The sequence below is a fragment of the Acanthopagrus latus genome, chromosome 5, assembly GCF_904848185.1.
Source record: "Acanthopagrus latus isolate v.2019 chromosome 5, fAcaLat1.1, whole genome shotgun sequence".
NCBI classification, from domain to species: Eukaryota; Metazoa; Chordata; class Actinopteri; order Spariformes; family Sparidae; genus Acanthopagrus; species Acanthopagrus latus.
In genome coordinates this window covers 30635983-30663969 of record NC_051043.1, presented here as the reverse complement: position 1 = coordinate 30663969, position 27987 = coordinate 30635983, and the positions used below count along the sequence as shown (strand labels likewise).

Here is a 27987-nt window from a genome sequence, read left to right as displayed (position 1 = left end):
TTTCAGTACATACAGGATACTTTATTGAATGAAGCAAAATAATGAAGAGAATTTTAATCCCCTTTTATGAAAATAAATAAATCATTTTCTTTGTCTCACAGAAGCCCAAAACACCACCTGCAGCCGATTTCATCTTCTGTTGTCGTTTGTTTGCGGACATTTTGTTTTCCTGCTGACAGAGTTCATTCAGCTGCTCGCCGGACACGAAGAAATATTGAGAACACGAGACGCTCCGATCCATTTTGGCACGGGATAAATGCTCGACAGCGAGGGAGAGGAGACAAGCTGAGGGGATCATCAGCAGTGCATCTGGTTCATGTTGGGACGTCTGCAGACCCATTTAATCCTAAAACTTCCCTTCAAAATAAACAACAATAAAATCTCAGTGTGCGAGTAAAGCGTTGCCATGGTGACTAATTACAGGCTTTCCTTAATGAGCTAACACACCTGCTGAAAGGCAAAACAAAACTAAAACAACCTCCACCTGCTGTAGTGATTCCAAGCCATAAATAATATTACTCTCCCTACTAGCGGGGCTCCCATTTGTTTTCAATGGGGAGTGCTAATGATGCTAATTATACTAACGAGCCATTTAATAAAAAGTAAAAATAAAATGTTTCCTGCAACATTTCAGGTGAAGAAAAGCTGATGATGGAGTGTGATGACGGGCTGTGTGTGGGGGAGTGATGATGACGAAGGGGAAGCTGGAGTGTGAGAATGTGTGTGTGTGGACGGAGGAAGGTGTGTGTGTGTGTGTGTGTGTGTGTGTGTGTGTGTGTTTCTCAGCCTTATAATCAGCTTCAGGCTTCACTCCACCAGACGCTTCTATACAATGTTACCTTAAACAAGTCAGCTCTCGTAGCGCTCAGTCAGATCTGAACTCTGATTGGTTACTGAGTGGAACGTGTCTGCAGTGCTGCAGAGAAAATCGTTTTGAGACTGAACCAGATTTCATTCAAAAAGTTGTCAATTTTAGAGTTTATTCAAGTTTCTGTCCCGCTCAACCAAAAAAGACTATTTTGCAATGACTTTATAAAACCGTGTGGTGGAGTCGAGCCAGATGCTGCTGCTGAACTACTGACGTCACAGAACTGATGCTGCAGACTGAGTTTTTGAAGAAAGATGACGTCTGTACAGCTGATAAAGAAAAGTAGCACACAGTGTGCTAACACGTTAGCATGCACATATTGTTCAGTATTTACTACATACTGATACCATAAAGTACACACTGTACACACACTACTTCTAAAACTCTGTTTTTCAATAAATGAGAACCTCATTAATCAGCAACTGATTTTAAACTTCACTGCAGGGCCAAAAGTATGTGGACAGCCTGAACCTTATTCACACTCGGCTCCTCGTGATGATGTCACGACTCACAAGCTTCCTCCACTTAATGTAAACAACAGCTCAGAGTCACTGTAGCAGCAAAATGAACCGTTTGATCGTCGAACTGTGTGTTCAATAACTGTTTAATAATCACATAATCTGTTCAGTGAGAAAATGTTTAGCAGAATTACAATTAAATTAAACTGTCGACATTTAAAGTGCGACGGCCGTCCTGACAGCACTGCAGTATCTAGTACACTGCTTTGTAAGATGAAGAAATAAAAGGAGTCAACATGTCTGAATTTAGAAAGACATTCTGAACATTCATTTCTGTTGAATAAAAACAGACTGTAAACTTTGTGAAAATCTGTGTGGAGTTCTGTTGGTGTACTGTGACGTAGCAGGACTTAGTATTTTACGATATTTGCAGTAACGAAGCAACGAATGAGCGAATATTTATTTGTGTACTTTTCCTTCAACAGTACAGACTAGAGTAAGCAGTCAGTGTGTGTGTGTGTGTGTGTGTGTGTGTGTGTGTGTGTGTGTGTGTGTGTGTGTGTGAGAGAGAGATGCAGTCTGAGTGTGACAACTGAATCGAGGAGCGTTGGGGGTCAAAGGTCAGACAGGTGAGGGTTTATTCCAGGTGTTGTATGTCTACTGCTGATCGCTGAATGCGTCCAAGTCGAAGGCGAGGTCAAGGAAACGCCGCAGCTCCACCACGTGAGTGTTCTTGTTTCCTGTTGCCGGAGCGGCTGCTGGGCCTCTACCAGCGTACCTGACACACACACGCACAGGTCAAAGGTCAAATGTCGAATCAATCAGAACAGTCAGTGATGATTACAGTGACACATGATGATGATGATGATAAATTTGATTACCAGACAGGCTTTGCTCTCTGGATGGTGGTTCTGATGCGAGGCTTCACGTAGTCATAGTAACCCTGGTTCTTGTGCTCCTCCTGACACCAAACCAGGTCGGCGTTGTAGAAACGTTCCGACTCAGCCTTCACCTGGTCGAACGGGAACGGAGACAACTGGCGAGAGAGAGAGAGAGAGAGAGAGAGAGAGAGAGAGAGAGAGTTGAGTACATCACTGAGACAAACAGACTCCATGTTTCTACTCAAAGACAGAAAGAAGTTCATGTAGAACATTTGCTGAATTTACAAGAAGGTCCAAATAATGCAGAATGAGTCAGAGACAGAGTTTCACAGAGTTTATAAAGTGTCTCCAACTCAACAACTCACTAAACTGACACATTTGTTAAGGGAGTCTGGGGACTTTCTCCACGGGGACAAAGAAGTCGCCTATATTGTTCCTGTTTAGTGTCTTTGTGACATGTGACATGTTTAGATCAATAACATGTTTCTTCTTTCATAAATGGAGTGTAAATGGTGAAATCAGTGTAAACAGTGTGTTCAAACAGCTGATCAATGTTGGCAGGTAAGACTTTAGCACTTTAGCCACAGAAGCAGACAGGCTGGTACAGACATGCTGCCACAAACTGACACTTTTTACAAGGAGACAAACAACTTCAGCTGAAACATTTAATGCTGAATTTACAACAAGGACACAATGAGTCAGAATCTGTCAGAGACACAGTTTCACTATGTAAAGTTTGTTTCAACTCAACAACTCTTAAAATCACCACATTTGTTAATGGAGTCTGGTGATGACGTGTTACTGGTTCAGTGGCTGGATCAGTTCAGACAGTGTGTGTGTGTGTGTGTGTGTTTACCTGCTCGATGCGGGCGATGGCCACGTTGCCCTCCATCCCTCTGTTCTTCCTCTCTTTGGTGAGCTCATAATAAACCTTCCCGGTGCAGAAGATGATTCTCTTCACCTCCTCCGGACGCTCCAACGCTGCTGCGCCTCCTTCTGGGATCAACCTCTGGAAGTGAGTTCCTACAGACGAGAGAAGAAGAAGAGTGAGTCACTTCTGGACTGATGACGACTACTGATGATGATGATGAAGATGACAATGACAGTACCAGGCAGCATCTCGTCAAAGCTGGATCTGGCCTCTGGGTGACGCAGCAGAGACTTGGGAGTGAAGATGATCAGCTGGAGGGACAAACAGGAAGTGTGACATGTAAGAAAATAAAAGTCATCAAACAACAATACAGAAGTCCATTTACAGCAACTTGCACTCCAAACTTTGTCACATTTAGCACAGCAGTGTGTGTGTGTGTGTGTGTGTGTGTGTGTGTGTGTGTGTGTGTGTGTGTGTCTCACAGGCTTCCTGAATGGGAGGAGAATCTGTCGTCGAAGAACATGGAAGTAGTTTGCAGGAGAAGAACAGTTCACCACGATCCAGTTACAGTCATACAGCTGACGCACTGCAAAGTCCTCCGTGATGTTCTGAGAGAGACAGAATCAAACTCTGGGCCTTGAGGGAGTCAGAACCAGGTTCATACCAACACAGAACATTCTTCCAAAAGCGCAGCAATCTGAACCAAGACTGGATCACATTAAAAAACTGGCTGTCTGTTCAGTGACCGTTGTGATTGGCGGTGCGCTCGTGAATCAGCGCGGCGTGTGGGAGGGGCGGAACAAACCCTTTATTCTCTCCTGCGACATCTTCGTGTGATAACGATCCTGAGAGCAGACCGTCAGTAATGTGTTCCACTAACGTCTTCTGAGGTCAAACGAATACTGAACTGACACTGTGTGTGCTTTGTTTTCCTCTGATAATCTGTGGTCTCTGTCATTTCCTGTTTTCTGGTTTTAGATCGCTGGCACGAGACTAGAGCCACCCGATGTTAAGGAGGCTTGTTGCATCTCACACAAGCGCAGAACGTACACACTGTACAATTCAACTGTGGGACATTTAATGATGAGTTTATGTTGGAGAACAAAACGTGTGAACATGTTCAGCCTGTGGCGACTCACATTCAACTGGAAACACGTTCAGCACACTCACAGACTTTGAGAGAAGGGACAGGAAGTGCTAACATGCTAACATGCTAACTGATTCCTGGTTTCAAGACTACAGGCTACAGTTCTGTATGTGACTGAATTAAACTGACCAGGGGAGAGAGGGACAAAGTAAAACTACACCTTAATGCTGTGTGTGTGTGTGTGTGTGTGTGTGTGTGTGTGTGTGTGTGTGTGTGTGTGTGTGTGTGTTACCGGCATGACGTCGGGGTCGTCATTGCACATCTGGAGGAATCTCTCCGGACGAGCTGAAGAATGTTCTGGACCCTGCAGACAAACATGTCCATCAGGTGGAGCTGTTTCACCTCTGAGTCAGTGGACGGTGATGTTCTGATCCAAATGAAGTTCTACCTCTAGCGTATGCTTGTTGTTTTTATCTTAGACTACTGTTGTGTATTCTTGTAGTATGGGAAGTTATTTACAAGGTGAATTTTGGTTCAACCTTGTAAAAAAGTTTCCAGACAAACTTTATTGTGTTTGTATATTAAAGCTGCGGATATGTTTCGTCCTCACCATGCCCTCCATGCCGTGTGGCAGCAGCAGCACGATGCCGTTCTGTCGGACCCACTTGGCCTGACCGGGACAGATGAACTGGTCGATGATGCACTGAGCCGTGTTGTGGAAGTCTCCAAACTGAGCCTCCCACAGGATCAGAGCGTTGGGACTCGCCATCGCAAAACCCAACTCAAAGCCTGCAGACAGACAGGAAGTCAGATGTTCAGTTTATAGAATCAAATCTAAAGGACGTTTCAGACGAACGGCTGCAGTGTTGGGACTGACCGAGGACTCCGTACTCAGACAGCGAGCTGTTGCAGACGGTGTACGGCGCCTGGTCAGGAGACACGTGGTTCATGGGAATACAGATCCTCTTATCCACGTTCTGGTCATGGAGGACGTGATGACGGTGGCTGAAAGGAGACAAACAGTGTCAGTCACCTGAAGCTTTTAAGAACCACAGAGGTTCTGGGTTTTCCACACAAACTCACATAGAATTCACCAAAGTTCACTTCCTGGATTTGGTAAAACTGATGACCCTGTAAAATCCTACAGCTGTACTGTGAACTTGATGTACAGTCAGAACGTACGATACTCTGAATATCTGCATATTAAACTGTCTCCTTGTTGTCGACTCTTTCCTTCAGAGAACACGAGACGCTGTCCTAGTCCACTTCCTGTTTACCTGAAGGTTCCTCGCTCCACGTCCTGTCCCGACAGTCGGATGTGGGTTCCCTCCTGCAGCAGCGATCCAAAGGCCATGTACTCTCCTAGAGCCCAGTCCACGGTCCGGTTCTTGATCATCTCACCGCGGCCCTTCAGGATACGACTCAGACCTGAAACAACGAAAAAGTTAGACCATTTATTGATCAACTGTTGTCCGTCTACATGTGCAGATTTTATGTGCGCTGGTGTGTGATGGAAGTTACTGTAAACATTCACGTTTCTGTAACTGCTGAACATTTTATCTACGTGGAAAATGAAGGAAAAATGTGACAAATGGACTTTATACAGAGCTGGAGATCAAACCACCAACAGTCTGATGGAGGAATGTGAATTAATTTCATTGTGTTTCTGTCTTCATCTCGTAAAGAAAGTAAGTATTGTGAAGCGTCAGACCTCCGTGGATGGTGAAGTCCTCCACAGGGACGGAGGAGGCAACCTGTCCGATTTGGTTCAGGTTTTCTTCAGTCAGACCGGTCGAGGGGCAGCTCATGGACTTCGGCTGTCCGTCCAGAGTGAAAAAACCTGAAGACAACAACAAAAAGTCAACTAGCTGACAGATCGGACGGATCCCGACCCACACCTCAGTCCTGTTCCACAGACAGCACAGCTGCAACAGTGACATCGTGTTTCCTGAAGGACTGAAGCTCTCAGAGTCCAGACTAATGTCTGATCGATGTCACATTAAACATTTGTTTTGTTGCTTCAAACAAAGAGGGAGATTTCAGATTTCATCTCGACACATCTGACTGGACCTTTTCTCTTCACTACAGTGAACCTGCCATCGCTCACCGGGCCAGGGGGAGTCCAGCCAGTGCTTGATGTGGAGGATCTTCTCATCTTTAGAACGAGCATACGCCTCCTCACAGATTTTATCATATTTAGCAATTTCCTCCTGCAAACAAGACAAAGAACATTTAAATTCACACAACCAGACAAGACAACACATTTCTCCACCCCGAGTGTGTTTAAATCCCTGTCGCTCCTCAGTCACTCCAACTTTCTGATCAAACAGGAGCACAAACGCTCACGATGCTCTCGTCCAACAGTAACAGTCAGCTTCCTGTTCTGTCGTCTTGCTGCTCTCTGTCGTTCTACACAAAACTAAGGTGAGCTGCAACCTCCACCTTCACTGTGAGAATCACACAGTGCAGAGAGAGCCAGGAGATCAAACCACATTAATGTGAGCTGCTGTGTTCTCACCTCGTACTCCTGCCTGCTGACGGCTCCCTCTGCAATCAGTTTCTCTGCATATTTCTGCAGAACGGGCTTCTGCTTCTTGATCTGTTTGTACATCAGCGGCTGAGTGAACATTGGCTCGTCCATCTCGTTGTGACCCATCCGACGGTAACACACCTGCACACACACACACACACACACACACATATATCATGTAAACACACGTCTCACTGTGACAGACAACACGCTCAGTGTTTGTACCGACAGATGTCTCTGTGCTCTGACTCTGAACACTGACCAGGTCGACCACCACGTCTTTGTGGAACGTGGCCCTCCACTCTGCGGCCACCTTGCACACGTAGATGACGGCCTCGGGGTCGTCGGCGTTGACGTGGAAGATGGGAGCGTTGACGACTCGAGCCACGTCTGTCGGATACGGAGACGAGCGAGCCACACGAGGGTCTGTGGTGAAACCGATCTGGAGACACGATGAGGTCACAGCTCAGTCATCCACCCGTCTGTTCATCAGCATGTTGTTTGTTTGTTTGTTAGTCAATTTCTTACCTGGTTGTTGACGACGACGTGCACGGTGCCGTGCGTGGTGTAGGACGGAAGGTCGGACAGATGGAAGGTTTCATAGACAATACCTTGACCTGCAAACGCTGCGTCTCCGTGTAGAAGGACGGACATCACCTGGGGACACACACACACACACACACACACAAACACACACACACACACATGTTCAGACTAACAACAGATCTGTGTTGTTGTGAGTGAGTTCTCCAGGCCTTGTTCTTGTCATAGTTGAAACTTTTCTATGGTTCTTCTTCTAGTTCCACATGTTCTACTTCCAGTCCTTCTTGTGGTTCTTTTTGTTGTCCTTGCTCTTCTATTTCTCCACGAGTTCTAGTTCAAGACTTTTAGTTCCTCCAGATGTTCAACCCACCCTAGTTCTTCCTCTAGTCCCTATATTTCTAGTTCTTCATCTCTGTATTCTAGTTTTACTTCTCCTGGCTCTAGTTGTTGTCCCGGTCGTAGTTCTTCTTAAATGTTACTGTAACACATATTATATTGATATAATATAACTACACACTGCTGTAGACTGTGATAAAGCTGAAGAGATCCTGTCAGGTGGAAATGTAGATGACAGTGTGAAAGGTTCTGCAGGTTCTCTGAGGTTTTCAGGCTGATGATGTCCTGACGCGTCCTGTCTGTTTTGTAAAGCTCATGTTAATCTGATGAGCAGCACAGTTTCTACTTCAGATGGACTCATGTTGTGTTTGTCGGTCTCACCCTGTTGCCATCGTTGTCTCCGCAGTAGAACTGCTCAGCTTTGGTCTTTCCCTGCACCACAGGGTCCACGGCCTCCAGGTGAGACGGGTTGGCTACCAGAGACAGCGTGATGTTCCTGTCCGTCACGCGGTTGATACGACGATGGTACATCCCCAGATGGTACTTCACATCGCCGGAGCCCTGAGGAGGAAAAGCACAGCAGGTCAGCTGAGGCTGAAGAGACTCTTATCAACTGGTATCAGCTTACGGAGACAAACAGGACGTTACAGTTGTGGTTCTCTCACTTTAGAGTCCTCGACCGTAATGATGCACTGACCCGCACACATAAAGACATTTCATATACGCTATATTGTCTTTCACATTATGATGAGCAGTGAGGCTTTCTAGGTTAATCTTTACTTTAGCAATCAGAGAGGCTGCTTTCAGTAAACATTTAGATGCATGGCAACACAAATATTGCAGCACATTTAAGTGGCCGAATTTAAAGCTGTAAACTTGACAGGACAGAGGAAACAGACAGCTCTGATGGAGCTCAGGATTTACCAGGAGGACGGCTGCTTTACTGCAGCTGTAACACCACAACAAGTGTCAGCTGTTTCTACTGTCTCTCTGTCATGTCGCAAACCGATGAACTGGACTATCTGTTGCAAAACTGGATCATCATAACTTCAATCTGTGTTACTGTATCACGGGCAAATACAAAACAGCAGAAACCGTTAAAATACCTCATCAGCAGCTTCCAGTTTGGAGTCAAACTGACAGAAGATCTGTTCCAGTTCTTTACGAATCACGTTGGCCAAAACATTCAGACGACCCCTGAAAGGAGAAGACAGCTGGTGAGCAAACAGAGAGAGGAGGAAGAAGACAGACTTCATATAAACGTGTGTGTGTTACCTGTGAGGCATGCCCATGATGACGTTCTCCACACCCTTCTCAGAGGATTTATCGATGATGGTCTTCAGAGCCGGGATCAGAGACTCGCAGCCCTCCAGACCAAAACGTTTCTCTGCAGACCACTTCTTCTGCAGGAACTCCTCAAACCTGCGTGCACACACACCACAGGTTCATACACACACACAGACACACACACACACACACCAGGTCCGTTGGAGGTGTGTTTACCTGGTGGAGCGGACCATTCGGGCCAGCAGTGTCCTCTTCTCCTCCAGAGTGAACTGCATCACTCCAGGAGTCTCAAACTTCTGTCTGATCCACTGACACTGCTCCAGGTCGTTGATGAACATGAACTCCACTCCGATGTGCTGACAGTACGACATCTGACACACACACACACACACACACACACACACATTACATTTCTGTAGCTGACACCAACGTGACGCGCATTCAGTCACGTGGAAACTTATGCGAACACATCAAGTTTCTGACCTCCAGTCGCCGTATGATCTCTTTGAGCGGCAGCGCGCTCTCTGAGCCTCCGATGAAGGTGGTGGTGGGCAGCCGGAACACCTTGTCCAGGTCTGACTCATCCAGGCCGTAGAAGCCTACATGTCCCACGATGCACCACAGGTCAGGAAGTAAGCGGAGGTGAGGGCAAGGGAAGGAGGGTTCAAGAAGAAAAAACAGGGAAGGAGGTGAGAAAAGGTTGAAGGACGGAGGGAGAGGACAGACACACAAACAGGCCATGGACAAATGAAAACATGCAAATATGAGTTAGTGATGAATGAATGAATGTTATGAACACAACATGGAGACGCAGGAGCAGACAGACCAGCAGAAGCAGACAACAGAAGAAGAGGAGGACAGAGTGGAGACAGGTAGTCATTCAGGTGAGGGGGAGGGGCCAATACGACAAAACAACAACACATCGTTAGTTTCATTAATTTGAGCCAATCAGCACGTTCACATCTCCTGACTAGTGTTTCTGTCACAGTGAGTCACTTTGTTCTTCCTTCATGAGCATGTAGAGCTGCACACCATGTGTCGTAACTACAGGTGAGATAAACTGCAGGTGAGATAGACTGCAGGTGAGATAAACTGCAGGTGAGATAAACTACAGGTGAGATAAACTGCAGGTGAGATAAACTGCAGGTGAGATAAACTGCAGGTGAGATAAACTGCAGGTGAGATAAACTGCAGGTGAGATAAACTGCAGGTGAGATAAACTGCAGGTGAGGGATGTCCTCTGAAAATATAAAAATGTGAAATGTGAAGTTTATCTTCTTGTACCTGTCATAGAGGAGGTCCAACCTCTGCCCATCCAGTCATTATATAAACTGAGATTATTGATCAGATATTGCTGCAGCATCAGAACTGAATTGGGGCCTAGTTTGGTCAAAGAAATGTGTGATATTTGATTTTGTGTACTGGAGGTATAATGTATTGTTACTGATCTGCTGACGAAGGTTCTCAGTCCTCCAGCTCAGAGGAACTGAGTGCTGTTGTTTCAGTTTGTTGACGACGTTTCATCCAACAGGCTTCTCAGTTCTGACTAACTGGAGGGGAGACGCAGGTGTTTACAGATTAAACGTCTTCAACAACCTGAAACCCGTCCGGCTGCCTCTCTGGAAGTACATGTTCCTGTTCCGTCACGTTCACTCTCCTCCACGTCTGTTTGAGTTGCAGATTTCCTGCCTCTAGATGTTTTTCTATCATCTCACTATATACTGTTTATCATGACACACTGATCGACCAGCTCATCGATTCATCGAGAAGATAAATTAACGATGACAATGATTGTGAGTTGCAGCTCTCGTTGTTCTCTGTACTGACGTCATGCAGACCAGCTTCATTAATCTACATCTAAGAGCCTGCAGAGGTCAGAGTGTCGACTGGGAGACTCAGCAGAGTGTCGACATGTGTTCATGACTGCAGCGTTGAACATGAGTGACATGCTGAGGTTGTTATGGACATTAAATCTGTTATTTTCTAACTTCACACTGATGACGGGACAGTTAGGGAGGATGTATTATGGAGGAGAGAGGACAGATAGAAAGAGGAAGTAGAAAGATGTGTCTTTGTGTCACAAATGTGTCGCCTCTAAATTCAAACATAAATCAGTAGATAAAGTCCTTAAGTTGAGCCACACGACGACCAAAAACATGCCCTGTTACACTCAGCGGGCAGAAAACACTCAACCGGCCAATCAGAGGGCTGAACAGGGCAGACTGACAGCTGATTCAGCCAATCACAAAGCCGACAGAGGTTATAAAACTGCTCTGATGAGGACGAAACACCGCAGTCACAAACCAATCACACGACTGACAGCCAAGCTGGCCAATCAAGAAGCAGACAGCGTTCACCTTCCTCACTTCCTTCTCCTCCTTTGAGAAGAGCGAGAGGAGGAGGAAGTGAGGAAATAAAACAGGACAACTCTTCTTCTCTGCTACAAATACGTCGCAGCCTTTTCACAGACAGACACGAACAGCCGACAGGTTTCTGATGTTACCGCTCCGTCTGCAGCCGACACTAATCTGTGACTGGCAGTCGGACTCTGAAACACACAGTCACAACACGTCATTGTTCTTCAGAGTCTCAGCTGCAGGACTCAGTGAGGACACGATTCTACTACCAGCATCAAACTAAAACAAAATGGTTGTTCTTGGATCAGTTGTGTTAGTGCTGCTGAGATCTTCTGTCCTCTCCTTCTTTTAAAGCTAAAAGCCAAAACCGTAGAAAAGCAGAACACACAGAAAAAAACTGAGGAGAATGAAACTGAGAGTGAGAAACAGAAGAGAAAGAAAGAAAGCCGCTCTGTTTTAAAGGAGCAGTTCAGCCAAAAAATTCATACTCAGTCATTAGTTTGATGGTCAACCAAACAGTTCTGGAGCTTCACAGTAAAACAGAGTTGCAGCGTTCTGCTGAACAACTGAAACTTGATTTAAAACAGAGAAACAACCACAGAAACATCAGATGTCTCCACACAGCTCATCTCTCACAGTCCAGGGAGTTATCTACTCCCTCCAGCTCGTGGACAGGCTTCAGACGGGGCTGAAGGATGAGATGTGTTCTCCGCTGCAGACTGTGATCACAGCAGATGGAAGCATCTCATGCTTAAATCAATTCTCAGCTGCTTCAGGTGTTCAGCAGAACGCTGCAGCTCTGTTTTCCTGCGAAGCTCCAGAACTGTTCTGTGGACGACCACACTTCACCTGACTTTATATGACTGAGTGATTTGAGTGAACTGTTCCTTTAAGCTATGAAGAGATTGAAGCCTCACACCAACAGAAACATCACAGAAGCTAAAGCTGCTAATTAACACAGGCTGAACATTTTCTATAGGTGATAAATGATTTTACGTTTCTATTTGTTTAATGATATTACGGAAAACTGTCATGTTGTTTACAACAAAGGTTCCTGCGTTTGTTTTTCACGTTCACCTGTTGGAGGTTCACGGCTGTGAGACAGCAGCAGGAAGATTTCAGAGGCTGCAGGTCAAACTCACAGCGTGACGTTAAGAAATCATTTCCAAACACGTGGCCACAGCTGAAGACGATGTGCACTGAAGTCACAGTTCAGGAACATTTGCGCTCAGCATTAGTTTCAGAGCCGCCTGTCTGTCCTCTGACGCGGAGCAGCAACACTGGACATCAGCGGGGCGGTGCACAGACAGGACGCAACAAATGTTTGAACGATGTTGGACATCGAAATAGAAATTATGCTCATGTCAGTTTCTCTCTTTGATAATATGAAAGAAGAGAATTATTTGTCCACATGTGGCGACGTGTTTAATGAGCTCACGCAGCAGCTGCAGCCACGTGTCTCATCATCAGACACTCGACTCGGTGCTGCCTTCAAACATACGAGGAGGAGACATGAAGGTGTGCGTGCAGTGACAGTTACATCAACAGCGGATGTATGCATCTGTTTTCATAAACGGAGCACAAATGAGCCTTAATGTCCAAACTTATCATATTAAAGTAGTTGTCCTTTCATTATTTTTCTCATCCTGGCCTCAACGACACCTGTCAGTCAATCATCATCACATCTTCTTCTTGATGTCATAACGAAGCATATAGTCATTTATCCTCTTTCACTGCGATGTACACAGTGTTTGCTGTCATCAGATGAGAAAAGTTAAAATGTCAGTAGACACATTACAAGCTCTGCTCCTTCTGTCCAGCAGCAACAATAATACAAGGAAAAGAAATTTTTTTTTTCATGCATCAATAGTAATCAAACACATCCAGGTGTTTTACCTGGACTGAGCAACACTTTAGTCATTTTGAGGCCACAGCTGAAAATGATCTCCTGACGTCACCATGTGATCTGAGGGACTTCTCGTCTATCAGAGGCTCCACACTGTTCACTGGACAGAGCAGGGCGCTAGCAGAAGCTAACAGGGCTAACTAGACCTACCAGCACACACAGGAGACACTCAGAGGTCAGAGGGACGGAGATTCTCACATCTACAGCAAATACGACTTATCAATCGTGTCTCTCTGAACGTCCTCAGAACACGTCCTGTGTGCTGAGGTCTTAAAGAGATATTTAACTCTGGTTCAGTGTCTGACATCTTTCCACAGGAGTACAGAACAGACAGACAGACAGTACGAGCCGTCACCACCGACAGAAAACAGCAAAGACGAAGCAGCTGCTGATGTAAAAGTCTGTTTCTGTTTAACCACAGTGAGGACGAACTGGTTCTGAACTCATCAACTGTCTTTGAATTCTGATGATGACTGAACACAGTTCCCCTTATTACAGTTGACCCGATGGTGACCGTGGTCCTGTTCTGTCCACATCTTAGTCCTTATCATTATGTTCAGCCTCGTTAAAGGGTTAGTGGTGGTGACTATGATCCCCAGAATATTCATGACCTCCTGTAGAAACATTTTTGATAAAAACAGACACTAAACCAAATGTAATATCAGATTTAAATCCCGCTCTCTAGTGCAGTGACGTCTGCAGGAACTCCAGGATGTCAGAAACAGATCCATCTGCTGGACTTCCTGTAGATGTTACATGCTCACTACTGCAGGTGACACTTTACTAAAGACGAACTACTGGCCTCACAGCACTGCGCAGTGACACACCAGCAGTGTGGTTTCTCGTACCTCCTACCGTTAGGATTCTCAGCCTCTCCTTGAACACAGCCACGTCTGGGAGGGTCGCCAGCAGGGGGCAGCAATGGGAGAGACACGGTTAGAGACCTACGATCCTTTCAACCCCAACACACACAGCCATGTACCTCCCCGCCACGACCAGCTACAGCTAAAACAGAGAGCAGCACCGCCGACATCTCAACGTCTCCACCACCGCTTTTATTCGTTTACAAAAAGTCAAGGAGTAAGTTTCAGAAGAGGTTTGATTTTGGACTGAAGTGATGGAGAGAGAGAGAGAGACGCAAAACACCATGCTGAGGTTTGAAAGTCCTCCACACAGAAGCCACACTGAACCACCCCACACCGAGGGATCTCCCAGGCAGGAAGCCACTCTGCTCAGGACACGGGACCGATTCTTCAGCAGCGAGACACAGAACTCAACACAGACGTCTTCTGTTACCACTAACTTTAAACACAACCAGACTGTCTGAAACTGCCCCTGCATCAGTTTAACAACCACAAAATGATGGTGACAGTCCTGTAGAACCTGTGTGAGAGGAGGCATGTGTCAGTTCTGGAGATGGACTCGTTCTCTTCACGGGAAGCAGACAGAGGTCAGTCAGGCAGAGCTAAAGCTAACTAGCAGTTAGTGGCGATACGAAACAAGAGAGCTTAAAGTCAGAGACAGAAGAGACACCAGGCCTGATGTATTCACAGTAATTACATTCACTCTGAGTCCAAGGAAATGGTTTATGACATAAAACAGCTGATTCAGTACAACAGACACCCAGGTGTGAAGGTACTGACTCCTCCTCAAGACAACAAGACAGAATCAAGAGCTCAATGGGATGGAGACTGCTGATTGGTTAGAGCAACATAATCTGAACAGGAAACTGACTAATCACCATGTCAGAGTTAAATTAACTTCTAACATACGCAAGGATTTAAACTCTCTACACTCATTTTTGACAAATGTGGACCCGTTCGACCAGAGGCCGACACAGTTACCATTACATCTCTATAAAATCAGATGAGGCTGAAAAAATAAATAAAATAAATAATGTAGTTTTGTAAGGCACACATTTAAACTTGGGACCTGGTGTGGAGGAAACAGGAAAAAGTGTTTATTTATTTGAGCTTTTTAAATTAAGATTAACATCTATAGAATCTGCATGATGCAATCTTTTTGAAAACTACATTAGAAATAAAACAGACTTCAATGACCCAATTTTGAGGATATTTTTGATTCTTACTACGATGATTTAAATGAACCTTTCACACAAAAGATTAAAGAGACAAATTAAAACTGTTCTGGACCAAGTGAGTCTTCTTCTTCTACCTTTTCTTCTTTTAGTTGATTTTTCTAAATGTACCTTATTCTAGTGTTATTCTATCTAACAGCCTTTCTGGCTTTCTATTGACAGTACAGCCTGAAGAGAGCGACAGGAAACAGGGTAAGAGTGGAGGGAGTGACACGCAGCGAGGGGACCCGGGCCGGGAGTCGAACCCGGGTCCACTGCAGAGCCTCAGCACATGGAACCAGCACATCAGTGACTGAGCTAATTCTATCTAACACTGATGTCGACATTTACTCTTTTTCAGTCAAGACTTTTGTTACTGTGATTTTGAGCAGTCTGTGGCAGAAGAATCAAAAACTTTATCTTAATTTATGTCCTGATGTACATTTTGTGATACAAACTGCTGCCAACAGAAATCAACCTGAAGGTACAAATACAACATGCTAACCAAGCTAACCAAGCTAACCAAGATACAGCTGAGAGCCGACATGTCAAAGCAGAAGCCGAACAACACCGAGCAAAACTACAGCCGCAGGTTTCTGCTGTCAGGTTCCAGAGCAGCGTAACCAACAGAGTTAGCATGAAGCTAACAGCGCCACACAGCTAACAGTATCAGCGCACCTGAGGTCAGGTGAGGATGACAACCTGATCTGAGATCACCTCAGAAACTCTAAATGTCTCAGACGACCAATTAATCTCAACTCAAGGTCCACTAGGGAGCGGTTCCGGAGCTTTCCATCATATCACATGATCTCCTTCAGCAGGTGAGTTTCCCCAGGTGACGTGAGCATCAGAAGTTTCCATGACTCACTCATCACCTTGGAAACAGAGACGCTTCTCAAGATCCGTTTTAAAAAATTAACCTCGTGGTGAAATGTTCAAGGTCAAGGCTGAAATTCTGAAGAAGAAACAAACATTTCGAAAATATCTTTGGATTAAGATCATGAAATATGATCGACAGCTCCAAGAATAGTTGAGAACTGACGTGAATAACATCTAAATTTTGTTTGACTAATGTCTCAAAGATGAATCCTGTTTCCTTGTGACAAAAGAAGAGCTGATCTTTCTGCTCTGGCTTCATGTGGCAGCCGTTCCTTCACATCCAGGTGTAAAAGGATTAAATCCACACCTGAAGCCAAATCTATTCCTGCAAAGTGAATCCCATTAAGCTCTTTGTCGACAACCCCATGAAACACTGTGACCCAGGTTCTAAGGCTGTTCTTTAAGGGGATCGTTTCACATTGTTAATACAGAGGATGGTTCCACGTTGAAGTTTAGAACCTGAAACCTTCAGTGTCAACAAGAACGTTCACAAATGCCTTTTTAAACGTTCTGGAGACCTTTTTGTACACAAGAAGGTTTCAGAAAGAGTTTCAGGTTTTGTTAATGGATTCTAAAACATGACGAGAACATTTATTGTACACAAGAAGGTTTGAGAAAATCCTCTCATGTACAACAAATGTTCAGTTCAAGACAAAGTTACAGAAACACTCCCAGGACAACAAACTTCCCCCGACTAGCGGAACATTTCAGAGAGAGCCAGAGAACAGGGGGAACAGGGACAGTACAAAGACGTTCTGTTGGTTCTCAGGGTTTAGCGCCTCACCCAGCTTGTCGGAGGATGTGATAATGTCAGTGGGGACACACGAGTCCAGATCGGCGTCCATGATGCCGAGAGGGTCCAACTGGGCCACATGGTGCCCTCGAATCTACAGGGAGTGACAACAGCACAGAGCCCACCCAGGACAGGAGGAGCAGGAGGAGATGGAGGTGAAGGAGTGGACAGAATGAAGTGAAGGAAGGGTGAAGAGGAGGAGGAGGAAACAAAACGCAACGAAAGAGGCGAGTGGATGAGAAGCGGGATGGAGTGGAAGATTTGGAAAGTAAAGAGAAGGCACGCCGAAATAGAAAAAAAAGAGGGCAAAAAGATCCACATCCAAACAGGATTTGACAACAAAGCAAGGAAGGAAGGTTAACAGAGGAGAAAGAGCAAAGAAAGGAAGAGATTTGACCAGAGGAGGAAGGAGAGAAGAGAGAGAAGAGGGAGAAGAGGGAGGGTGGGAGGGAAGAGCAACATTAACACCACAGGCTGAAGCAGTTTGATTTTTGAGCTCTGGCGTTCTCACCGACATCCTGGAAGCCGGTATTGACCGGAGCATCATCAAAATTCACACAGCTGATTCCCAGAGGATCCAACTGGGCATTGTGATGCCCCATCACCTAAACACACACACACACACACACACACACACACACACCTGGTTATCACAACACACACAGGCCTGACTACTGGAGGTCTTCACAGGTTCATGTAACAGAGTCCAGTCTCACTGAGCCTGTCGACAGCTGACACTAACCTGCGTATGAGTGACAGGAAGCTCTATATGAAACCAACCTGCCCATCACTGGCACCAACAGACACCATGGTTGACATGTTCAGATCAATAACATGTTTCTTCTTTCGTAAATGGAGTGTAAATGGTGAAATCAGTGTAAACAGTGTGTTCAAACAGCTGATCAGTGTTGGCAGGTAAGACTTTAGCACTTTAGACACAGAAGCAGACAGTACACTTCATTTTCGATAATCAGATTTTAGTGAGTATTGATGAGACCTGAGAGCTGTTCGGCTCCGATCAGGTTTATCTTTGAAGAAATTAATCTATTACACAGACTCTGGACCAGTGAAGACCTCCAGCGACCTCATCAGTAATCAGAGCTTCTCAAGCTTTATACGCAGACACTCAGTCACTCTGAGCAGCAGTCATTCTGTTTTCTTACAAATATCTCACATCACTTTCTTCTGACCAGACGACTTCACGTGGGGTCCAGAGTCCAAGAAACTGATCTACATCCAACTAAAGCTGAGTTATTTACAAGTTACACACTGAGTTTCTTTATCTACAATATAAATAGATGAAACATATTAATAAAAGATGTTGCCTCCACAAATAACAGCAAAATATCAGAAAAAGAACAAACAGCAATTAAAGACAGTTTGATTCATAATGACAGCTGTGGTTCTGCTGTGCTGAGCTCCAGGTGACTCCAGGTTCTGTGGAAAAAGGACAAGTTAAACATAACGACATGCAGACATGGATGATGGAGGAGTCCTGCTCCAGAACCACGATTTCTGTTTTAATGAATGGATTTCTCAAAAACCAGAAGACTCACAGAAATACGTTTGTTCTGGTTCTTCTTCATTAATCTTCACGCTGACCTTCTGACCTGCTGCTCCACAGGATTTATAGTTAAGGAGCCAAATCGTCCCTGTAAAGGCCCAGTTCACCCAAAGTGTCAACTCCTCACTAAATCTGAAAGACAGAACTGTCTGTGTGCAGACTTGAAGGATTGTGTGTGAGGTGAAAGGGACAGGTGCGTCCAGGTGTCGTCACAACAACAGGAAGTTAGCCGTTCTAATCTGACCGCTCACTGAACACGGTCAGCTGCCTCCATGCATCAGTCAGGATATAATGATGTCACAGTGAAGCTGACCTTTGAGATATTAAATGTCGTCACTTCATCATTTTATTTTGTGTGAACTGTTGAGTGATGTCACAGGGACCGCAGTCAGACTTGACCCTCATTAAAAACAACATGGGTCCGGTTCTTACTCACCGAATCCATGACAACATTATACTTCCTGTTTACATCCACCAAAGCATCATGGGAAGCATTTCAGAGCTATGGATCTAGGTGGACTGACCCTTTATGACACACAGAATCTGGGACATGATACAGGGTGTCATCAGTGGTTACACCGACAAGCTGCTCGTGGAGGTTACTCCACCTGAGTACGCGTACCTGATAGGCCCTGATGAGGGACTGGACAGCCAGGTGATCCTCTACCAGCTTCTCCACGTTGGGCTGAGCTCCGACCAGAGAGGAGAGCTGAGGAGCGGATGACAGACCCAGAGGAGACTGGTAGGCAGCACCGGGAGGAGCACCGGCGTTAGCATTCCTGAAAAATACATCCCAGGACTGGAGGAGAAGGAGGAGGAGAGATGGAGGAGGAGAGATGGAGGAGGAGGAGGAGGAGAGATGGAGGAGGAGGAGGAGGAGAGATGGAGGAGGAGGAGGAGGAGAGATGGAGGAGGAGGAGGAGGAGGAGGAGAGTTGGTGGAGGAGGAGGAGGAGAGATGGAGGAGGAGGAGGAGGAGAGATGGAGGAGGAGGAGGAGGGGAGATGGAGGAGGAGGAGGACGAGGAGGAGGAGGACGAGGAGGAGGAGGAGGAGGAGGAGAGATGGAGGAGGAGGAGGACGAGGAGGAGGAGGAGGAGGAGGAGAGATGGAGGAGGAGGAGGAGAGATGGAGGAGGAGGAGGAGGAGAGATGGAGGAGGAGGAGGACGAGGAGGAGGAGGAGGAGGAGGAGAGATGGAGGAGGAGGAGGAGGAGAGATGGAGGAGGAGGAGGACGAGGAGGAGGAGGACGAGGAGGAGGAGGAGGAGGAGGAGAGATGGAGGAGGAGGAGAGATGGAGGAGGAGGAGGAGGAGAGATGGAGGAGGAGGAGGACGAGGAGGAGAGATGGAGGAGGAGGAGGAGGAGAGATTGAGGGAGACAAAATAAGAAGATTGTTAATAAAAATGATAGAAGAGCATCCTGCCTCAGTGAGGCAATATGGCTTCAAATCAGTATCATGACATCTTTGAGGTATTTTGTAAATATACAGGATGATGTGGTGAAGATAGGTTGGTTAACTGACGAGGTCTCACTCTGTTGAGCTACAGAAACACTGATCCTACAGACGGGTTCATGTTTGTAAATGAATGAACATTAATTAGTGACAGCTGACAGCTGAAAGTGATGTCTGCGCTGCCGGCTGTCTGAAGGACTCCACAGATAATTACAGACAAACGAGAGAGAACAGATTCATTTTCACTCTCAAAATCAGGATCCAACCAAGAACACGCAGTGACGTCTTCGATGTAACGTCCGCTGGGTTTTTACTGGGTTTAGTCTCATAACCTGTGCACAGTTCTGAGGCTGAACGCCAGAGAGGAGCCCTGAAGAACTGAACAGAGAGATTCTGACAATTCAGCAGGATCGTCAGTGCTGCCAACACGTCGTAGGACTGTTAAAGCTGAAAACCAACAAACATATATCTGTCTGTTTTCTTCTTTATCTTTAAAATGATCCCATTTGTTTACATTACACTTTCTTCTCTTTTTGCTGGGCGAACTAAGGAGTTATTGTAACGCTTCTAAGACTCATATGAAAGTTCTGCTCTTGTGAACTGTGGGCTTGATCCAGCTGAGCGCTGGAAACAAACCGACGAGCTGCCTGAGAGCTCCGAGCGCTGACGTCTCTGCAGCACAGAAGACAGTTTCCCAACAGCAACAGACAGCGTTCAGGCTGCAGCTGAAGTCAGAGACCCTCCCTGCACAGCCGTCGGGTTTCCACTCTCTGTGGTTTTCATCTCATTCTGGACTCATGAGTCACGGACTCTCTGCTCTGCCCGTAAACATCTGATTACAGAATGAACTCACCACAATGAGACGAGCGCTCACAGTCTCTGCTGCAGCTCAGCTCAGACTGAACGACTCCACAGAATGTGAATCAAGTGTTTTTATCTTTTCCTGGTTTTAAAAGCCTGTGTTGCTGTCAAGCTACACATTGCTTATTGATACTGTCACAATATCTATTTTGTGGGTTTTGGTCATTAAGACAGTGATCTTTGATTTTGTTGTCCAGTCTGAGCATTTATTAAGTGATTTAGAGGCTTTCAAACAACTGAGATCTTTCCTTCAGGCCCAGCTCGTCTTTTCACTCCACTACAAGAAGAACATTAGACTATTAACTCCACCACTTTTAACTAGTTGAATAGAAATAACTGAAATAATTATACAGCATCTATATGTTCTGTTTAAAAGTAAATATTCAGAAACAAATGCTAATATTTCCTCTACTAAAATGAAAGCAGGAATGGTGTCACACAGGTTTAATTCTACTTCCAGTTTACAGACGCAGCTGCTGGATTATTCAGTTACGCCGTTTCTTTTCCCCCGGTGTGTCGGCATGAGGTCAGTCTGCTGCGCTGCTGGTGGCTCAGTTTCTATTAAACCAGTCGGTCAGTTTCATTTTTAATATTTACCAGGACAAAGTGATAAACGTTTCCTGACATACTGAGGATAATAAAGACATTAACGCTGCTGGAGGAACTCAAGTCCTTTATATCACACACATACATACACAGACGACAAGATTTTTAGGACTGATGTTGATACTGATATTGTGAGAACAATATATCAGCCAGTGTTCTGATATAAAACTCAAAGTTCAAAGACATCTGAATCTGAATGATCTCAAAGGTCATTTTAAAATGTCAAACTTGCCATTTTTCCAATTTTGTCCGTCAATACTCGCCACAACATTTTTAATAATTAGATGCTAAATCAAAATATCTGTAATTCATTTCTACACTGAAGGATTTTAACCACAACTCTCTGAAACCATTTACTACAATTATTAATGTTGACATTCATATTTGTATCTATCTATCTATCTATCTATCTATCTATCTTTAACATTTTACAGCATCAGTTCTGTTTCATATCCAAGAAAAACTGGTTCTGTAACTGGAATATCCTGAACTGAACAGAATCAGGCAGTTAAGTCTAAATCACAGTGTGAACGTTCACAGCGTCACATGAAGTTTCTTAATGTTTCTAACTGGTGTTATCGAGATGTTTCTGTCTTCAGCTCAGGACACAACGTCAGCGTGTTCAAAGGTTTAGTCCGTAACAGAAATGTTTCGCAGACAGAACCGGTGCCGGGCGGATCTCCAGCTGACCTTCCTGTAGAAAGGCGCCCAGTATAAACGCTGATGGCTCCATTGGTCCATATCTATTGCACTGTGACATCAAGAGCTCCTTCATGCTGATAGGCTGAATGTGTGAACTGTCAGAGGAAGTGACGGACGTCAGCGCGGCAGCAGCTGCTGTGAGTGTTTCTGCTGTAAATTACTGCTGAATCAGCTGTTGGAGTCTTTCACAGCGAGACGACACCTCAGTGTTAAAAATAACTTTTCCAATGAATCACATTTTACAGTTCAATGATCTGATATTGATTCTTCAATCTTGAGACTGATCTCTGTATGTGTGCAGAGTTCTGACCAGGTTATTTGTTATAAATGGACCAGTGACCAGCTGTCACAGATCCGAGTCGGCAGATCGACGGCCTGATTTAAAAACTTTTGGACAGTTATGTTTTTGTAAAATAACCCTGCAGCAAATATCCTCTTCAACCGTGTGTGTTTATAGAGCATTTCTTCTGAATGTGCATATTGGCCAATATCAACATCTGAACCCTCTAATGACGGACGGTGAATCATTCAGGGAGCTCCGGCTGGATCAGCTGCAGCGTTTCCCCCTCGTGTGGTTCCTGCTCACCTTCTGTCTTTACAGCAGCTCCACACACTCTCACTCTCACTCACACATAATAGAACTACAAATGTTTTCCGACTGATTCAGGGCAACATTACGTCAGCTGGTGCTGGTGAACACTGTCATTCCTTCGATGACACCGTGTATGTTCAGTGCTGCTGTTCAGCTTCCTGCTCGTCTGCTAATTCGATGGCAGCAAGGTCACACTGATCTTACACAACCACTGACATGTGACACGACACACACCTCTGACATACAACTGTGTGTGTGTTCTCCTCCACGAGCAGCAGAAGCACAAGCTGAGTATTTGAATTTTGTTTAATTTAATGAAGATACTTTGTAAAGCACTTTAACGTGTTGGTGGAGTAGATCTGCTCTTCATTACAGTAAATCACAGAACGAATAGAATTATTTCTTCCACTCTCGACACTCTTAAACAAATAATTAGGTCTCGATCAGTTAGTGCAGAATATCGTTAGCACTGCTGCTCTAACCTGGTTCTCTGAACATCTCCTGCACCTTAAAACAAACTCCTGACTTAAACTCACTGCTGACCATTAATCATAAAGAAACTTATTACTAATATATATCCATGTATAGTTATACAACTCTTCACCTGGTGAAAGGTGCGAGCATGTTGGCAGGAGATCGGGTCTCTTCCTTGCTGCCTCCCTCACCTTCATTTGGACAGTGAAGCAGCTCCGTCATGTGACTGAGCTCCAAGCAGTTATTATTAGCCCGGCTGTCCTTCACCATTCAGTTAAAATGTGTGAGTGAAACACTTCCAGCAGCCCAACAGGAGGTCACCTTCATGCAGCAGCTTTCATTCTGGGTTGATTTAGTTAACTGCAGATTATTCCTTTAAATGCCTGTTACATGAAGTCAGAGAGGTTCAGGTCATATGACGGTTCTTTACTTTTTTAAAGGTTTGCTCATGATTTCACTCATACTTTGATTATTCATGTTTTTCTAATCTGAGGACGAGGATGAAGGAAGACGACATTTTAAATGTTGGATAAATTTCCTTCTTTCATTCTGATTAGAATTTTAGAATAAGCCAACATTTTACATTTCAGGACAAAACGTGTCGTGGATTCATTCTGTCATTTAGCTCTGTTTGTTCAGCTGAAATATCAACAGGAAACAGTATCTGCAGGATCAATGCTGCGTTTGTTTTGAAGGATTCATGTGAGAGATTTCAGTTTTTGGTCATTTTGCTTTCACCAGCCTGACACTCAGTTGGCTATCAGCTAACACTCAAGACAAATGCAATACTACGGAAACACAAAAGGGCCTTAATTCCAGTCTGAAGCTCCACTGACTGAATGTATTAATAGTAAGTTATTTAAGCTGTGCAGCAGATTTAGATGATCAAGACTGAAAACTAGTTTTCATCGATTTTAGACTCAAAATTAAAATCAAGACACCTCTATTATTTATGATGATATTCTCCTCATTTGGAAGATATTATAACCATACTTTCAAAATGTTTCCGATGTGTAAATGATTCATAATTAACCAAAAAGTTTGAGTCGGTCGAGATGATGGACACAGCTGTAATCCTGAGTCAGCATCAAGCATCAAAGTCACTTCTACTTAAAGTGTTTCTGTCTCTGACAGGCTGATCTGGGCTGCTATTCTGTTCAACATGACAGAAACCATTCCTACACACAGAGACCTTTGTGTTTAATAATCAGATCCTTTATGAAACCAGAAACATGTCTCGCTCAACGAAAAGTCTCAGTCAGAATCAATTTCTAAAGTCATGGCTGAATATTTAACTGATTTTGACGAGGCAACAAATCACTTCTTGAGATTTCCGAGCGAAACTAGCAAGTTGATCTCCTGAGGAATCGTTTCTGTAATGTTGTCGGGCACTTTGATAACCACCTCAGCCGGTCAGAGACAAAAACACTTCCCGTGGTTAAACTTTGGTGGTGCGAGGACCAGCTTAGGCAACGTACTGGACTGATGTCAAAACTTTTGGAAGGTACGGATCCTTAATACATTAAGATATATAAATATAAAAAGACACAGGTTTAAAAATACCAGAACTAAAGCAAAAAGCCCTTTCAATCTGGCTGTGATAAAAGAGGCTAAAGTTTGAGAACAAATCATTCAAAGTCTGAGAGAGCAGCGTTGGTCAAACGAGCTCTACAGAGAATGAAGAGAGGGAGTGGCATTAATGTGAGCACAGCGCTGAGTCAGAGAAATTCAACCTCTTTTTCTAAGTGGACCCTGGACTCCAGACCGCCTCCCCGCTGTGTGGCCCTCCACACCAGCAGGGGGCTGCACTGCTCCTTACCTTGTGAACACTCTTGGGGTCCTCCAGCCAGGCGTAGTACATTTCCTCCACGTAGTTGGAGCTCGTCCCATTCAGGAACGGCTCTGAGGCCACAGGTGCAGTGTAGCACCTGATTGGCTGAAACGTCCTTGTGCCACCTGTGGAGGCGACTGTGATTGGCCTCTGCTGGCTGACAGTCTGAGCCGCCTGCGAGGCGGTGAGCGGACGCAATCGCGCCGCACAAGTCCTTAAACGATGCATGAGAAGTCCTTAAAGTATCACACACACACAGAGTGGTGTCAGTCCGACGGGCCGGACGTCCTCTACCTCAAGAGAACAGGAAAAGAAGGTAGTCCACAAGGTGTGTCCAAGATCTGAGAGGGAGTGATGTAATGTCCACTGACCACTGGTGAGTTTGTCCCCTGACAGAGAGACAGACAGACACACTGTGTTAGACAGGGAGACAGCTGCAGGTGAACAGGACCGATCCAGAACCAGACAAAGTCATCATCAACATGAACTTTTCACTCTTCCAGTCTAAATGTTTAAACATTGCATGTGTCACCACAGAGAGCATTATAGTGTCAACACTCAGTGTGTTTACCTGCACAGCTCAGTCAGATTACAGCCACAGTTCAACTCTGCCACTCAATCAGACAACTGCAGTTATCCGAGTCTACATGCCGGTGAGAAAATCGGATTATTGGGCCGGAGCATGTCAAACCCTGGTACACTAGGTGGCGCTGTACCCATTTCAACTAGTGGTAACAGAAACACCTCCGGCTGACCTCTTTACGTCACCAGCTGCCTCGGCATTCGAGAAAGATGGTGTACGAAGAGCGAGATGAAGCTGCATCTTTGTACACTTCGTATATGGTGCACATGATCATTACACAAACTAGATGCATGATGGCGCTCTTGCTTGCCGTGATTTCGGAGGAAAGACGCTGGCTTTCTACTTCCAGCTCACGGCCCTGGGGAAAAATCTTGCGCAGAACGCAAAAATCCAATCCGCTGGAACATATACATGCAGGAGGGATGCGACTATCAATCGAATACTCTGGGTGCTTTAATTCGACTATGAGAAATCCGATCCGGTCAGATTTTAGTCAGACTAAGGTGTATACACGCATCTTAAAGGTCCGATCATAGTCGGATTAACACAGTAATTCGGTTTTCTTAAGTGTCTTGTAAACGCACTGACTCTGCAGCTAGGGGCTCCAAAAGATTTCAAACTTTTACACCGAAGTTAGTACAGTGTATGTACTGTTTATTTAAATACAGATAAACCCACTAAACACCGCACATCGACTCCTGTCACAGTGCCAGTAGAAAAGTTTGCCTTTATGGGTTTTTATCCAGTGTGACAGGTTAAAATACAGCATGTTCATTTTCTTTCATTCAGCCCTCAGAGAAGAAACTACAATATATTCATTTGTCAGGTACTTGTGTTTTACACTTTTTCTTATCTAATGTAAATTTTCAAGACTCCCACAAACAACTCAGGCGATCTGTCCCAGAAATAACACTGTTGTTCCAACTTCTGCATTTTTTGTATGTCCACCTCCACTAACAGTCACAAGGGCGAGTGACCGGGCCGCCATTATGTTCCTGCCTGAAAACTGAGGCTCAGAAACTCAGATCGAACTGTCAAACATTGCAGTGCTGACCAAATATGAATCAGGATTCAAATGTCTTAAGAATCATGTTAGTGGTGAGCGTAAAGAGAAAGGACAAAAAGGCCACGTGGTGTGGACGGCCTCTATATTTGTGACGCTGGATCCATGAAATGTTTTCAAATGGAATATTAGTTGACATTTAATTGACTACTATTTCATGATCAGAGCCAACAGGTAAATCTTTCACCTGTTGGGTTGTTACAACAAGTGATATATTAACTCATATAAAGATGCGCATACATTTGTGAAGAAATGAGTCAGTAAAGCTCTCAGATGAATGTAGTGAGGTGTAGGTGTACTGGAAGCATGAGAAGAAAAGACTCCTGTGAAGAACAAACACTTCAGATTTGTTGGCCAGGTGCAGTAAAAGTGAAGGAACGTTACAGTTTGACTCCATTAACATGACTGTAACTGCAGCTGTTCCAGGCTGTCCGCCCTGACGGACTCCGGCTCGGTCTTCATGTGCTCCCTCAGTTTGAGTCCGTCTGTGTTTTGACCTTGCTGGGTCCACTCCCTGCCTGCCTCCATTCTCCTTCCCTCACCCGGCCCGGACACGCCCACCACCTGCCTACCCGGCCTCCTGATTAGCTGTATCAGAGAAAAAACGCCCGGAAATAGGACCCCACAGCTTTTCTATTGGTCACGACAACCGTCAGTCACTTTGTCCTTTCACGAGTCATGAGTTCCCGAAAATTACTGCCTGCTTCATCAAAACATTGTAAAATGTCCACTTACACTGTTTAAACGTTACATGTGACCGTAAAAGCTACAGTCTGCAGGCTACAGAGTGCTGGCTGTTACTCTGCACACACTGGCTGCATGGTAACTTCAGAGCTAACGTGTTAGGTTATGTAATTAGCCTGTTAGCTTCTACTTTCGTCTCTATTAATTGCCATTTGCACGTTTTGCTAACCGCTAAACGGACGCTAATCGATGTTTAGAAGCTAACTTAACGCTAAATATCTGCATTAATCTTCTGTTAAGTGAGCCATCATTTACACCGACAGTTTCCATATTTTACGAGATGACCAAACCCTCACGGTACCGTTTCTCTGGACGGGTTGTGCGTAAGATAGCACGCGGCTAACATGCTAACAGGTTTTGTCGCTCTCAAATTCCTCGAGACGGAATTTAGTTTTCTCTCAGCTGAGACTTGGATCTGGATCTGAGTGAGAGAGCAGATCAGATCTTTTCCCTGCAGACACTCACAGCTCGCAATCATCTAAAACTCTGCTTACTGACCTCGAGAGACGAGTTTCAGCGGCTCCCCTCTCCGCCGGTATTCCGGATGCCCTTCGTTTCTCCCGGTGACAGTTCGCGGCGCCGCGGCGCATGGAAGCGAGGCCTGTGTGGAGATTACGTGACGCAGCACTGACGTCATTACG

At 45.1% G+C, this 27987-nt stretch overlaps 1 protein-coding gene across 2 annotated transcripts; it reads right to left on the bottom strand.

The window, feature by feature from the left end:
* ogdha (oxoglutarate dehydrogenase a) lies at positions 1-27987 on the bottom strand. 2 transcript variants are annotated; one of them, XM_037098185.1, is made up of 23 exons: positions 27845-27987; positions 24945-25345; positions 19060-19236; positions 17385-17478; positions 9345-9460; positions 9078-9232; positions 8850-8996; positions 8681-8771; positions 7956-8135; positions 7224-7352; positions 6958-7137; positions 6684-6836; positions 6273-6375; positions 5877-6005; positions 5443-5593; positions 5043-5170; positions 4776-4954; positions 4458-4529; positions 3561-3686; positions 3317-3389; positions 3064-3230; positions 2208-2362; positions 1-2104 (listed from the first exon to the last, which is right to left on the bottom strand). In XM_037098185.1, exons 2-23 carry the CDS (start codon positions 25182-25184, stop codon positions 1984-1986), a joined length of 3066 nt encoding a protein of 1021 aa, XP_036954080.1. In that variant the 5' UTR covers positions 25185-25345; positions 27845-27987; the 3' UTR covers positions 1-1983. The 2 variants fall into 2 exon arrangements, with proteins under 2 accessions (XP_036954080.1, XP_036954079.1); XM_037098184.1 differs by lacking the exon at positions 17385-17478 and adding an exon at positions 16865-16967.

What these genes read in the sequence shown, in the direction of transcription:
- ogdha (XM_037098184.1), bottom strand. Translation starts at nt 25,184, where the DNA reads ATGCATCGTTTAAGGACTTGTGCGGCGCGATTGCGTCCGCTCACCGCC. An exon ending in CGAATGGTCCGCTCCACCAG is followed by an intron (nt 8,997 to 9,077) that starts GTAAACACACCT and finishes GTGTGCACGCAG; the next exon opens with GTTTGAGGAGTTCCTGCAGA. An exon ending in CACACGGCATGGAGGGCATG is followed by an intron (nt 4,530 to 4,775) that starts GTGAGGACGAAA and finishes GTTTGTCTGCAG; the next exon opens with GGTCCAGAACATTCTTCAGC.